General features: G+C 36.9%; 1 protein-coding gene across 8 annotated transcripts in view; it reads right to left on the bottom strand.

Annotated features, from left to right (window-relative positions):
- Positions 1 to 15,000, bottom strand: part of LOC115224461 (RIMS-binding protein 2) — a 595,300-nt gene that overhangs the window by 52,480 nt on the left and 527,820 nt on the right. For all 8 annotated transcript variants that reach the window (XM_036513377.1, XM_036513379.1, XM_036513378.1 and 5 more), the window contains 2 exons: positions 6,082 to 6,219; positions 1,921 to 2,114 (listed from right to left, as the gene is read on the bottom strand). In XM_036513377.1, the coding sequence (XP_036369270.1) occupies positions 1,921 to 2,114; positions 6,082 to 6,219 (332 nt within the window). The remainder of the gene's footprint in view (positions 1 to 1,920; positions 2,115 to 6,081; positions 6,220 to 15,000) is intronic.

Genomic DNA, 15,000 nt, shown 5'->3' on the forward strand with positions numbered 1-15,000 from the left:
TGTTTTACAGTTGACCCTTAACTGTTTTTCAAGTAAGACATCTTTTTCTTTTTCATACATTATCAAAGACACAGTTAATGATAAAGGTTAAGGTGATAGAGCCACAGGTGAGAGCAGCATGGATGACAGACAGATGGTAAGAGGAGCAAATGATATTTGTGTTAGGGCAACGAGATTCTAACAAGGAGGCCAAGGATGTAGTCTTGGCAGTATCATCATCATTTAACACCTGCTTGCCATGCTGGTATGGGTTGGATGGTTTGTTAGGGGCTGGCTAGGCAGAAGACTGCACCAGGCTTCACTCTGTTTTGGAATGGTTTTTATGGCTGGATGCTCTTCCTAACACCAACCACCCTGTAGAATGGACTGAGTGCATTTTATGTGGCACCAGCACAGACAAGGTCAGTATTGACATGGTTTTTACAGCTGGATGCCCTTCCAAATGCCAACCACTTCACAGTGTGAACTGGGTGCTTTTTATGTGGCATCAGCACTGGCAAGGTTACCAAGCTAACCTGCAAAACAAAAATTTGAGGTTTTTAATTTGATTTTAGGTATTACCCCTTCTTTTGGCACATTTGGCCCCAGTAGTTTTTTATTAAAAATTTCTTTGATATAATTGCTATCATCGGATTCCTCTAGAGGAGATCTATCAGAAAAGTTGAATTTAAATATAGTTTTCTTTTGAAATAAGAATAATATTTGGAGTCAAAATCAATTTCAGGTATTAATCTCCATTTTTGTCTTCCTAGAAGTGGTAACAAGTAAGTAAATGTTAACCTTAAGAATATTATTCACACACTCCCATGTGTGAATGATATATATATATTTTAAAAATCTTTGTGTGTGGTTGCCAGTATTTTATCATCACAAAATATAAAATAAATTTTCAAACACTATAAAATATATGAGGTCTGATCAAAAGGTATTGGGACTGTTGCTATGGTAACAAAGCTAAAGTATGCAGCGTAGAGCTGCTTGGCATAGACTGACTTTGAACCCTGTTGTGTATCCACACTAAGTTATATTTTCCCTCACTTCTATTGTTTATAGCAGGGCTTAGAAGTAAAGGGTGTAGTGTGATCGTCTTGAAAAGGAGATTGGGTATCAAGTGTGCAGGATCTCCTGGATTGAGCTGACGAAGACGACGGAAACTTTTCAAAAATTGTCATACCAGGTGATGAATCACGGGTCTATGGTTATAACCCCAAAACCAAGGCAAAAATCAAATCCCACTTGAAAGGAACAAGATTTCAAGACATCAAAGAAATACAAGAGAATACAATGTGGTAGCTGTTTGCTATCCGAAAAGAGGAATTCCAGGAATGCTTCCTTCAAAGGAAATGACACTGGATAAAGTATGTGGCTTCAGAAGGGGACAAATTCAAAGGAGATTAAATGCTGAATTGATATACTCTTTACTCTTTTACTTGTTTCAGTCAGCTGACTGCGGCCATGCTGGAGCACCGCCTTTAGTCGAGCAACTCGAACCCCGGGACTTATTCTTTGTAAGCCCAGTACTTATTCTATCGGTCTCTTTTGCTGAACCGCTAAGTGACAGGGACATAAACACACCAGCATCGGTTGGCAAGCAATGCTAGGGGGACAAACACAGACACACAAACATACACGCACACACATATATATATATACATATATACGACAGGTTTCTTTCAGTTTCCGTCTACCAAATCCACTCACAAGGCTTTGGTTGGCCCGGGGCTATAGCAGAAGACACTTGCCCAAGATGCCACGCAGTGGGACTGAACCCGGAACCATGTGGTTGGTAAGCAAGCTACTTACCACACAGCCACTCCTGCGCCTATATGTGTAGTAGTTTTCTTTTTATAGCTCCAGTCCTGCAAGTTTTTGATCAAATCTCATTATATTGAAAATACATGTTTTACTTAATAAACTTACCTTTTTGGAATCAATGTCTTCTAATAAAGCTTTCGTTCTTTCATTCCTTTTCACTGAGATCTTAAATTTATTGTCAACAAACACCTGATAGCAAATTATTTCTACATTCCGGTCGACTTCTGGGGCTACCCATGATATCAACACGCTGTTAGTTAACTGACGATCCAGGTTCAACTTGTGAGGGAAGATTGTTACTGAGAGACAAATTTGATAAAAAAAAAGGAAAAAATGAAAAAAAGAATCAGCAAAGAGAAATTAAAATAAAACAAACAACAACAACAACAACAACAAAGGAAGCATTAAGCAATATCAGAGAAACATAAATGGTTTCAAATTTTGGCGCCAAAACCAGCAATTTTAGGGGGTTAATCAATTACATCGACCCCCCCCCCATCCCTCACCAGTACTTGGCTGGTTACTCTACTCTTTTACTTGTTTCAGTCATTTGACTGCGGCCAGGCTGGAGCACCACCTTTTAAAGTCGAGCAAATCGACCCCAAGACTTATTCTTTGTAAGCCTAGTACTTATTCTATCGGTCTCTTTTGCCGAACCGCTAAGTTACAGGGACGTAAACACACCAGCATCGGTTGTCAAGCGATGTTGGGGAAGGGGGGACAGACACAGACACATATATATATATATATACGACGGGCTTCTTTCAGTTTCCGTCTACCAAATCCACTCACAAGGCTTTGGTCGGCTCGAGGCTATAATAGAAGACACTTTGCCCAAGGTGCCATGCAGTGGGACTGAACCCAGAACCATGTGGTTGGTAAGCAAGCTACTTACCACACAGCCATCAGTCATGACAGGATGAAAGGCAACGTTAACCTTGAAAGCATTTGAATTCAGACAGTAAAGGACCAGACCAAATGCCACAAAGTATTTCTTCCTCATGTGCTAGCAATCCTCGAAGCTCCCCGCCTTTGAAAGAATCATAAATAATGAAATAAAGATTGAGTGAGGTGATACAGGATTTATACTGTGTTGTAAGAAGCTTGCTTCCCAACCGCATGGTTCCGGGTTCAGTCCCACTACCAGCACCTGCACATATGGTTGACCATTCTTGCTCACAACATCATAAGCGGAAAGTGTAACCTCTCGAAAGAGCTGTTCTTCACTCCTGCTCCAGAGCGTCGGCTGCGGGGTCACACCGAAAAGCTCTATCTGCGACGATTTCATCTCAATCGAAGGAGAGGGGCTTCCTCCGTCCGGGTTGCGGATCCGTGGAATAAGCTGCTGGACGAGATAGTGAAGATGCCGACGACCGCTCGGTTCAAAGTCTCCCTTGACCACGAGTGGCCTGAACTCTTTACATGAACACCCTCCCTGTACATAACTCCATGTCCCCCTACATGGCCTTGCTTTTTGCTTTTGAGCCAAAAAATTAACTAACATACTTCAAGCATATTTGAACCGGTAACAAGTTTGTATTTAAACGCATCACTACTTAGCACTGTCACCCCCATAAAATTATGACATGTTTAAAAATGAAAGCAGCTGTGTGTGTGTGTGTGTGTGTATGCTCATACATGTGTGTGTCCCCTAGGCTGTGCCTTTGATTTGCTATTCATTTGTAGCTACATAACGCAAAAATTCTCATTAGTGAATTCAGATATAAAACTAAAGAAGACACACGAACACACAGTACGATGATGATAATAATAATAATAATAATAATAATAATAATAATAATAATAATAATGATGATGGTAATAGAGTTGGCTGTGATAATGGTGGCACAGAAGGCATGGTGGCGAAGATGGCGGTGGTGGGGGTGTTTCAAATTTCATTCTAACAGATGGTTGTCTTCCATAGTATTGATTATCAACAATCAATAAAGCTAATTAATTACATCAACTGTAAGGCTGATCAACCAACCTAGTCTACTTTTATTTTTTTTTTTTTACTTTATTTTATTATTTTTTTTTTTTTATATATACACAAGAACTTGTTACACATCAGACACCAATGCCAAAAGCAGTAAAACTAGAGTAGCAGAAGCAGTTGTTGTTGTTGTTGCTGCTGTTGTCTTACAAATTTATTTGAGAAATAATATTAAAAACAAAAAAACAAACAACCAAAACAAATCTTGTTGAAGTCAAGGACTTGATAAGGTTTTCTTATATAAATATATATACATACATATATTGTTATATACATATATATATATATATATATTATATATATATATACATACACATATACATACAAACACACATACATATTTATTTACATACATACATTTATATACATATTCATACATCTTTATAGGCATACACACATGCACATACATACACACACACACACACACACACACATATATATATATATATACATAAATATACATACATATAAACATGTATAAATATACATACATACACACACACACACACATCTACAAACATATATACACATACACACACACACATATATAATCTACAGACATATATATATATACATACATATATCTACAGACATATACATACATGCATGTAAGTGTCTGTGCATATAGATGAAGAGGGAGGATAGGAGAGTGGTGAGGAAGAGAAGGAGGAAATACTCCTTCCTGGAAAGGAAATTGAAACATATACAAGGAAAATCTTGTTAAATTTCGATAAAAGACAATGCCAGGAAAATGGTAAGAACAAAGGAAAAGAGGAAATAAATAAAGGTGGGGTGGGTGGGGATGGGTACAAAACTAAAATAGCTATAATATAATCAGTCCAGTAAGTAGTTTGTCTTTAAAGTACGTGTGCATGTCCAGGGTGTCCGAGTGCATCTGTTCATTAAAGATGCAGAAAGAACAAATCTATTGTTATGTGTCTGTTGAGAATGTTGGATTGGCAGAACCTATTTCTTTACTACCCACAAGGGGGCTAAACACAGAGCGGACAAACAAGGACAGACATGGGTATTAAGTCGATTACATCGACCCCAGTGCGTAACTGGTACTTAATTTATTGACCCTGAAAGGATGAAAGGCAAAGTCGACCTTGGCGGAATTTGAACTCAGAACATAAAGACAGACGAAATACCTATTTCTATTTCTTTATTACCCACAAGGGGCTAAACACAGAGCGGACAAACAAGGACAGACATAGGTATTAAGTCGATTACATCGACCCCAGTGCGTAACTGGTACTTAATTTATCGACCCCGAAAGGATGAAAGGCAAAATCGACCTCGGTGGAATTTGAACTCACAACGTAACGCAGACGAAATACGGCTAAGCATTTCACCCAGTGTGCTAACGTTTCTGCCAGCTCGCCTTGGATTGGTAGAACCATTAGGGGACTGGAGAAAATGTTTTGTACGATTTGTTTTTCATTCTTTACATTCTGAGTTCAAATCCTATATTGGCCATTGGTCAACTTTGTCTTTCATCCTTCATGGGTCCATAGATTAAAACACCAGTCCAGGTGAGTGGATTAGTAGGGTTCTGAGTGTTGGACCAAACAATGCCTTGTGGTATTTGTTTTGGCTCTTTACATTATGAGTTTAAATCCCAATGAGGTCAACTTTGCCCTTCGTCTCTTTAGGGTCAATAAAGTAGAAGAGTCTTGTAAAGGAAAGTCTTAATTGGGGGAGTCATGTATGGGGAAGTCTTGTATGTATGAGTCCTCTATGGAGGAGTCTTGTATGTGAGAGATTTGTATGGGAAGAGTCTTGTACAGATGAGTTTAGCGTAAATACTATGAAAACCCAGAGAATTCCAGCCTGATAAACCCAAAACTTCAAGGCAGACATTTTACACACTTTGTTTGTAGACACCACTCTCTCAACGATAGCTCAACTTGCTAGATACAAAAAAAAAAAAAAACCCCAAAACACCTAACAATTTTTCTCCTACAAAAATAAAGGAAGACATATTTGATATTTTAGTCCTTGATGTACTAAGCTTGAAAATAAAAGGTGAGGGGCATGGTTATAAAGTCACAACAACAACATTAATTTTTTTTTATCTGAAAGAAGCGGCCCAGGATAGAACTGACTGGAAGACACTGATCCATCGAGTAACCGAGAGTCGACTTCGACTGAGCGGATAGATGGAGAGATGGTTCATAAAACATACAGAATCACTACAGTTCGTCAATAAAAATCTAATATGGACGAATATTTCATTAGTTGAAAGAGAACAAAATAATGAGTAGACTTACCTGTTCCTTTATCAAAATTAGAATAATCTGTGAGCCCCAAAAGCTTTGAATGAGAATCTTCATCTACTTCTTCAATATCTCCAAGATCAATCAATGAGTCAAGGTTTGAAAATGGTACTTTATCATCTGGAAATAGAACTAAGAATGAAAACAAAAAAATTTTTTAAAATCTGAACACATTCATAAATGTATATATATATATATTCTTTTATTCGTTTCAGTCATTTTACAGTGGCCATGCTGGAGCACCGCCTTTAGTTAAACAAATCGACCCCAGGACTTATTCTTTGTAAGCCTAGTACTTATTCTATCAGTCTCTTTTTGCCAAACTGCCAAGTCACGGAGACATAAATAGACCAGCATCAGTTGTCAAGAAGCACACACACACACACATATATGACAGGCTTCTTTCAGTTTCCAACTACCAAATCTACTCACAAGGCTTTGGTTGGCCTGAGGCTATAGCAGAAAACACCTGCTCAAGATGTCATGCAGTGGGACTGAACCTGGAACCACGTGGTTGGTAAGCAAGCTACTTACCACACAGCCACTCCATATACACACATACATATATAGTCATACACAGATATGTATACATATGCATTTATACATATATGTGCTTATACATATACATCTATATGTGTGTGTGTGTGTGTGTGCATGGGCATGTTTTTGTTTGAGTGCAAGGAAATAAATAATTTTGTGGAGAAAATAGATTATGCGATGTCTGAACATAAATTTTTATATCAAATTCAATAAGTAAAAATAATTATTGGAATGTAAGATGAAGTTAATCCCTAAAGCAGGTTAAACAATGTAACTTGGTGATTTTTCAAGTCATGGCAGATACTGGTGCCATGCAAATGGCATCCATTACACTCTTGGAGTGGTTGGCATTAGGAAGGGCATCCAGCCAAAGAAACCATGCCAAATCTGACTAGGGTCTGGTACAGCCTTCCAGCCCTGGTCAAAACGTCCAACCCATTCCAGCATGGAAACACAGACATTGAATAATGATGATGATGATCCCTCCACCCATCTCTATCATCTGTCTCTCATCTTTAGGCCTCTCCACTTCTTCTCCCACCTCTTTCTCTGCCTCTGCTACTTTCGACTGTTCCCTGAAGGATTGTTTTGGCTCAGTCCAACTTGGATTCCAAATCGAGGAATACCTATTTCTTTATTACCCACAAGGGGCTAAACACAGAGGGGACAAACAAGGACAGACATAGGTATTAAGTCGATTACATCGACCCCAGTGCGTAACTGGTACTTAATTTAGCGACCCCGAAAGGATGAAAGGCAAAGTCGACCTCGGCGGAATTTGAACTCAGAACGTAATGCAGACGAAATACCGCTAAGCATTTCGCCCGGCGTGCTAACGTTTCTGCCAGCTCGCCACCTGGAATACTTGTACTGAAAAGGGTCAGCATTGTTACATTTTGTATCATGCAGGATCTCCCTAAGAACTATATTAAGGGTGCAAATGTCTGTGCAGTGCTCAGCCACTTGCACAATAATTTTATGAGCAGGCTGTTCCATTGATTGGATCGACTGAAACCTTGTCATCACAACTGACCAAATGACAGTTAGAGTGTCGGCATAAACAGATAATAATGACTTGGAGGGGAACAAAATAAATTCTCATGCACACTACAGCATTAAACTTTAAGAATAAAGTGGAAGTTAGAGTACAGAAGTATATAAAGTTATTAGTGTCATATATACATCTACAAACATAACTCCATGAATACATCGCATAGACATGTATAGATACTGAGGTGTCACATATACACTTAGAAAAATACATGCATGAATAAACAAATAGAGACACAGATATAAAAACTTCATGCTGTTTAAATCCTCATTAAAATAAACCTATTTTGATGCATTTTGGGAGGGTCATTATGCCAATAACAAACACACACATGCACTGGTTGTATTTCACTTCTTTATTATTTATTTGTCAATTGGTTAGTATCTAAGCAATTAACTAATAAAATATTTGATTGGCTAATTTCTTGGTTAATCAATTGATCAGTTTGGTTTGTCAAAGTCCTTTCATCACCATTTGCAATGAAATTATCTATGTAGCTGCTTACTGTGTTAAAAATGGTAGCCAAATCTCCCTCTAAATGCACATTACCACTGGAAAAGTAGAACGATTACACCAGACAGTGATTAAAATAAACTTTTTATACTTTGATGTATCTTGGGAAGGTTATTATGCCAACAATAAACACACACTGGTTCTATTTCACTTTTTTATTATTTATTTGTCAATAGGTCAACTGTTTAACCAATTAACTAATAAATTGATTGGTTAATTGTTTGGTTAATCAATCAATCAATTTGGTTTGTCATCACTATTTGCAATGAAATGATTATTTCAGTGATCGAAGAAGAGACGACCCTCTATGTAACAGCTCACTGTGTTAAAAATGGCAACCAAATCTCCCTCTAATTGCACTCTAGCATTGCAAAAGCAGAAAGAGTACATGGAACAATGCAAGTGTAGATACAATATGTCCAAAACTAAGATGTGATGGTCACAGAGGGAATGGTTTTTATCGTGGGTTTGCTTGATCGAATGCTGATCTTAGACTGACCACCATCTACAGCAGCAACAACAACAGCAGCAGCAGCCACCAACTTGATTTTATAACCCAGCACTAGGATATGGTTGGGTTACTGACAAAGGGACTGAATTCTCAATCTCTTTGACTGTAAGATAGTCAAAAGGGTGTAAAATGAGAAGTGGTGTCAGCATCACTGAGAATGATACTGATGAAGACTATGTGCTTTCACTGAAAGATGAGGTGTTGGGGAGAAGGAAATGATGCTTCTGAAGAAAAAAGGCCACATCTGGGTCATGACTCCTGGGTGTCCTGCTGACACATTTTAGCCACTTGGATATTGGAGCCTTGGTCATTTAAACTTCCTGGAGATTTCATCAAGTTGTAACTGCTATCTGTTGATTCAGTTTTCAAACTTACATTTAATGAAGAAATAACTTTGGTTGCCATGGTAGCTGTGAAACGTCAATACTATCACAATGACTTAAAGTTACTTCCCTTATTATTAAAATACAAAAATATTTTCTACTCTAGACACAAGGCCTGAAAGTTAGGGTGAGGGGACCAGTCGATTAGATCAACCCCGGTATGCAACTGGCACTTAATTTATCAACCCTGAAAGGATGAAAGGCAAAGTCAACCTTCACAGAATTTGAACTCAGAACATAAAGCGAGAAGAAATACTGCAAAGCATTTCGCCTAGCATGCTAATGTTTCTGCCAGCTCGCTGCCTTAAAATGCAAAAACATTGCCTTCAAATAGTATGGAGGTGGTTTTGGTTCCTCCTTGACCCCAAACAGATATTTTAGCTACAGGAATGTTACTTTTATTTCAGATAACTTGTCCTAGAATTCAGAGCTGACTAAAATGTCTTCTTCCTCACAAAGATCATCATCATTTAGGGTCTGTTTTCCATGCTAGCATGGGTTGGACGGTTCAACTGGGGTCTGTGAAGCCAGAAGGCTGCATCAGGCCCAGTCTGATCTGGCAGTGTTTCTACGGCTGGATGCCCTTCCTAACGCCAACCACTCCGTGAGTGTAGTGGGTGCTTTTTACGTGCCACCCGCACAGGTGCCAGACGGAGCTGGCAAACAGCCACGAACGGATGGTGCTTTTACGTGCCACCGGCGAGGCTGGCAACGGCCACAAACGGATGGTGCTTTTACGTGCCACCGGCACGGAGGCCAGTCGGGGCGGTGCTGGCAACGGCCAACGGAATGAAATCGATTAACAATATTTTGGTATTAGCGGAAGAAATTCTTTTAATGGCATTACGCTTAATGCCTTCAAATGGAACACACTATTTCTCATGATTCAGAAGATAAGATCATGATATACTTCCAAGATCAAATATAACCCCAAATAGTCAAACAAAAAAATATTTCTAAAATTACTTGTCACCATCAGCTGTTCCCTTCCTGGACCTGCTTCGAGGTCCTGAGATGCAGATCCTTTGTGCTCCCACCCAGCATCTCCCAGAAAAAATTGCAAGCTGTAGGGTGGATACTGCAATATATTTTTTTTGAATGGATTCTTTATCTAAGATCCAAACATTTCCCTTGTTAACCCATAAGACAGACAAAGCAGCATGTTTATTCTTTCAAACTCCTTTCATATCGCAGTTTTTGTTGGTCCTCTTTGTGCCTAGCATCAAGCTGCTATTTACATTTGACTTGTGACTTGAAAAGCCTAATGATGACTTCCTCCGATAGGACTCTATGGAGAGGGTGCTTGTGGGTTCTACCCCTTAGGGAATAGCGGGTAGAGAAGATCCATGGACGGACTTGTCACTTTTTCTGGTATGAATTAGAGATATAAAAACAACAATTAATTTTCTAAATCAACCATGAATTCTGCATTAGTAGCAGACCAACAGAAAATATACATTTCTTAATCTGATGCCAGTATAGTCTGCCTTTGGCTCAAAGTATAACAATATTGGCATTGTGGTGAATTCCCTGCAGCACCGTCATAAAATATAAAGTAGCTGTCAAGACAAGCAAACATCAGAGTATTTGCAAAGCTACAAAAATTACCAATTTTTTTTTTGTTACTTTGATGTCATCTTAGTCTGCTTCTGGCTTGAAGTATGACAATGTTGGCATTGTGGTAAATTCCTTGAGCACCGTCATGAAATATAAAGTGGTTGTCAAAACGAGAGTTCATCAGAGTGTTAGCAAAACTACAAATCATACATTTTTTTTTTTTTTTTTTACTCTGATGTCATCTTAGCCTGCCTTTGTGTCAATGTACAATGATATTGGCATTGCAGTAAATTCCTGGAATGTGAAGCAGCAGTCAAGAGAAGAGGCTTTCAGAGTATCTAACAGCAAAGTCTTAAAGAACCCAAGATAAATAAAAGAATGGCCATTTGGCATCGTTGTTACTGCATAGCTCTGGTTCCTATGCACATTTATTCTCCCAAGGGAGTCAAGGGCAAGGGAACTGAAGTATCGGACAGAACCGTTGCTTTCATGATGCAGTCATGGCACTTGGTATTTACCGATAATTTAATCTAGTTATAGTCAACTAATCTGTAGTTACTTATCATTATTAACACAGAATAGAGAGCTGAATGCATGGCAGTGTTCTGTTCTCAGTGTTAATGGACATTAGTGCAAAGCTTACATAGATTGTATACAGATTAGCTGAAATAGTGAGAGAGAGAGGAGAGACAAGGAGGAAGAGATAATGGCAATGGTTTGGACATGTCCTAAGGATAGAGGAGATGATGTTTGTTGAATACTAAAATGGCATAGAACAATATAAGGTTTAAGGTGGTTAGGGGAGTTGCAAGTGGGTAAGATAGCTAGGTCAATAACAGACAAACTGATAGAGATATAGAGACAAATATATGCAGATAGACAGACACACATATAGATAGATAGATAAATAGATAGATAGATATTTGAATAGACATATAAACTGGTACTTCATCGGTTACAATGACAAAGGTTCCAGTTGATATGATCAACAGGAAGAGCCTGCTTTCGAAATTTACATGCTACTGGTTGAGCACTCCACAGGTACCCGTGCCCTTAACCCTTTAGTATTTAAACCGGCCATATCCGACCAAAATAGCTAATCTGTTATATGTTCAAACTGACCAGATCCAAGCTCTCACACCTACCCTACAATGTTATTCTACATTAAGTAATTACACCATCGAGATCTTGAAGATATGAGATAATGCATGATTAATTCAAATCAAAGGGAATCAATAAGCATTATGTTTGATTGAATAATCTGAACACTAAAGGGTTAATGTAGTTCTTGGGGAGATTTAGCGTGACACAAAATGTGACAAGGCCGGCCCTTTGTAATACAGCTACTACTAATTTTTACCAGCTGAGTGGACTGGAGCAACGTGGAATAAAGTGTCTTGCTCAAGGACACAATGCTCTGTTGGGAATCAAACTCATGACCTTACGATCATAAGCTGAATGCCCCTAACCACTAAGCCACATGCTTTCACCGATAAACATATAAATTGACATATAAACAGACAGATGTATTGACGGACAGACAGACATATAAATTGATAAACAGATAACCAAACAAGCATTTAGATAAGCAGCCAGACGTACAGACAGATGATCGGACAGAAGCAATATTCAAATGGCACTTGTGAAAGATTTCATGCAATTCCTGCTTCAAAAGTTTTACAAGAATAAAACAAACAAACAAACAAACAAACAAACACAAAAATATAAAAAGGAGATCAAATATTAAAAATTAAATAATTAAATTTTAAAAATTAAAACCAAAGCAATTTGTACAAAAACAGACATTCTGAAAGGGGGTGGGGAGTAAGTGATATTGCTGGAGATTTCTGAAGTAAAATAAAATTAAAAAAAAAAAAAAAATATTAAAAAAAATAAAACAAAAATATATTTAAAAAAAAATTAATTAAATAGACAAACAAGATATTAAAATGAAGGAAAGTAAACAAAAGAAATTCATGCTGGTAATTACAATAAAAATAAATGAAAATAAAAAAAAAATTCAGAATAACAAGAGGGTGTAATTAGAAAAAACAGAGGTAGAAGGTGAATGATACAATTATGAAAGGGTGAAAGAGTAATTTCATTTACTTTCAGGCAATAAATAAATAAATAATTAAATAAATAAATAATAGCCAAGACAATAAAAATCAAAATCAACTTAACCTGACAAAACAATTTATATTTTTTAAGGAAAGAAGAAAGATGTGTTTAGGAGAGAATTGACAGAGAAAATAATAAACACATGTATTCATAATTTTGTGTGTGTGAGAGAGAGAGAGAGAGAGAGAGAGAGAGAGAGAGAGAGAGAGAGAGAGAGAGAGAGAGAGAGAGAGAGAGAGAGAGAGAGAAACATGGGGTATGCTTTGTTTGGTGAAGGGTGAAATGTCAGATTCTTGCCCTGTAAAGATAATGATGAAGGAAGTGAAACAATGGCATCACTCTTGGCTTCTCACTAATGGTGACGAGGAAAAGGAGGAAGAAGAAAAAAGGAGAAGAAAGAAGAGGAAGAGAAAAGAAGGAGAAAGAAAAGAAGAGAAACTCCAAGAGTTTTATAAGAAAGAAAAAAAAAACAAAAAAAGAAAATCACTCATCAATTTGTCAAATTTTCTAAAAGAAACAGAAAAATCTTTTTTTTAAAGAAATAAAAAATAAAATAAAAAAAAACATGAAAGAATGAAAAAATATTCTTTCAAGTTCTTGAAGAAAACAAAAAACAAACAACAAAAAAAAACAATACAAAAAACAAATGTAAATAAATAAACAACCAAAAGGAATATTACTAATCTGAAGAATTTTGGTTTCAAATTTTCAAATAATTCCCAAATTCATTAGTCTCTAAGATATAGATTTTCATCAATGACTATCAATATTGATTTTGTGGCTGTGTGGTAAGAAGCTTACTTCCCAACCAGGTGGCTTTGGGTTCAGTCACACTGCATGGCACCTTGGGCAAGTATCTTCTACTGAATGTATGTGTGTGAGGTCAATAGATCTCTGCTAGCTTCAGTTGTTCAATCAATTGTTTTATCTTGTTATTGAATTAATGCTTAAGTGGTTGAGTATCCCACAGAAGTGTGTACCCTTAATATAATCCTTAGGCAGAATCAGCTTGAAGATGCTTACCTTTGAATTACAGGTATAATTCATCTGACAGGCTTCGACACAATTTCCATATAACTGGTTCTATTCACAAGGCTTGGGTTAATCTAAATGGTTAAAGACATTTGCCTAAAATTCCACTGTGGGATTGAACCCAGGATTGTGAGACACACTCCTCAACCATTCAGCCATGTTGTTTTTATGTGTGTGTGTTCAGTGCTCATTCATAACAAAATCTTCTACCTCTCTATTCAGCCTAAGACCTTGCAGTTACAGTTACACTTTGCTTTGTTGATGAGGCCTAAAAAGACTGAAACATGTCCGGAGTTGTCACCCATAAAGATCAAATTCCCTTCCAATAGCATTTGATACTTAATTACTTTAAATTACATTTTGGGATTATTTTCTCTTCCGTTTTTTTTTTTTTTACCACAATTAGTCGTTTAGATAATTTGTTCTGAGCAGATTTGTTAAAAAAAATAAAAACAAAAGAAAAATGCTACCATGTTCATTATAATCCTATTCCTCATTATTATTATCATCATTGATTTGACTCAGGTTTGTTTTTATATCTGGTAGAATCTAAGTGGGTAGCAGGTACCCACAATCTCTCAATAGTGGCAAGCATTCTGCAGAAACTCTTCAGAGCATTCTATTCCAATCTCTTTCAACCATTCATCTATATCTTTGCTCACAATTCTCTGTACACCAATTACTATAGGCACAACCTTTACAATTTTCATATTCTAAATTCTTGCAGCTTCAAAATTCAAGGGAATTATTATTATCATTATCATCATTATTATATTTCAGCCCTTGTGGCCAATAAAGAAATCATCATTATTATTATTATTATTGTAATCATTATCATTATTATTATTATCATTATTGTTGTTATTGTCATTATTATTATTTATTATTATTATTATTATTATTTTTGTTATTATCATTATTATTATTGTTATCATTATTACTATTGTTGTTATTATTATTATTACTGTTATTATTATCATTATTATCATTATTATTATTGCATAGTTTCACAGCATAACCATAAATAGGCCAGTGTGCCTTGGCTATGCATATTGTTACATTTCTGTATTTTCTTTTGTGCGAAAAACAATTTATGCAGTGTGTGTGTGGGTGTGTGTATAGTACCAAGTGACTTTATTTTCCCGTTTTTTTCTTACCTTTCATTAGTCTTACCATTTTCCAGTCTTATTCTTATCATTGGCCAT

Source organism: Octopus sinensis, linkage group LG25, assembly GCF_006345805.1.
Source record: "Octopus sinensis linkage group LG25, ASM634580v1, whole genome shotgun sequence".
Classification (NCBI taxonomy): Eukaryota; Metazoa; Mollusca; class Cephalopoda; order Octopoda; family Octopodidae; genus Octopus; species Octopus sinensis.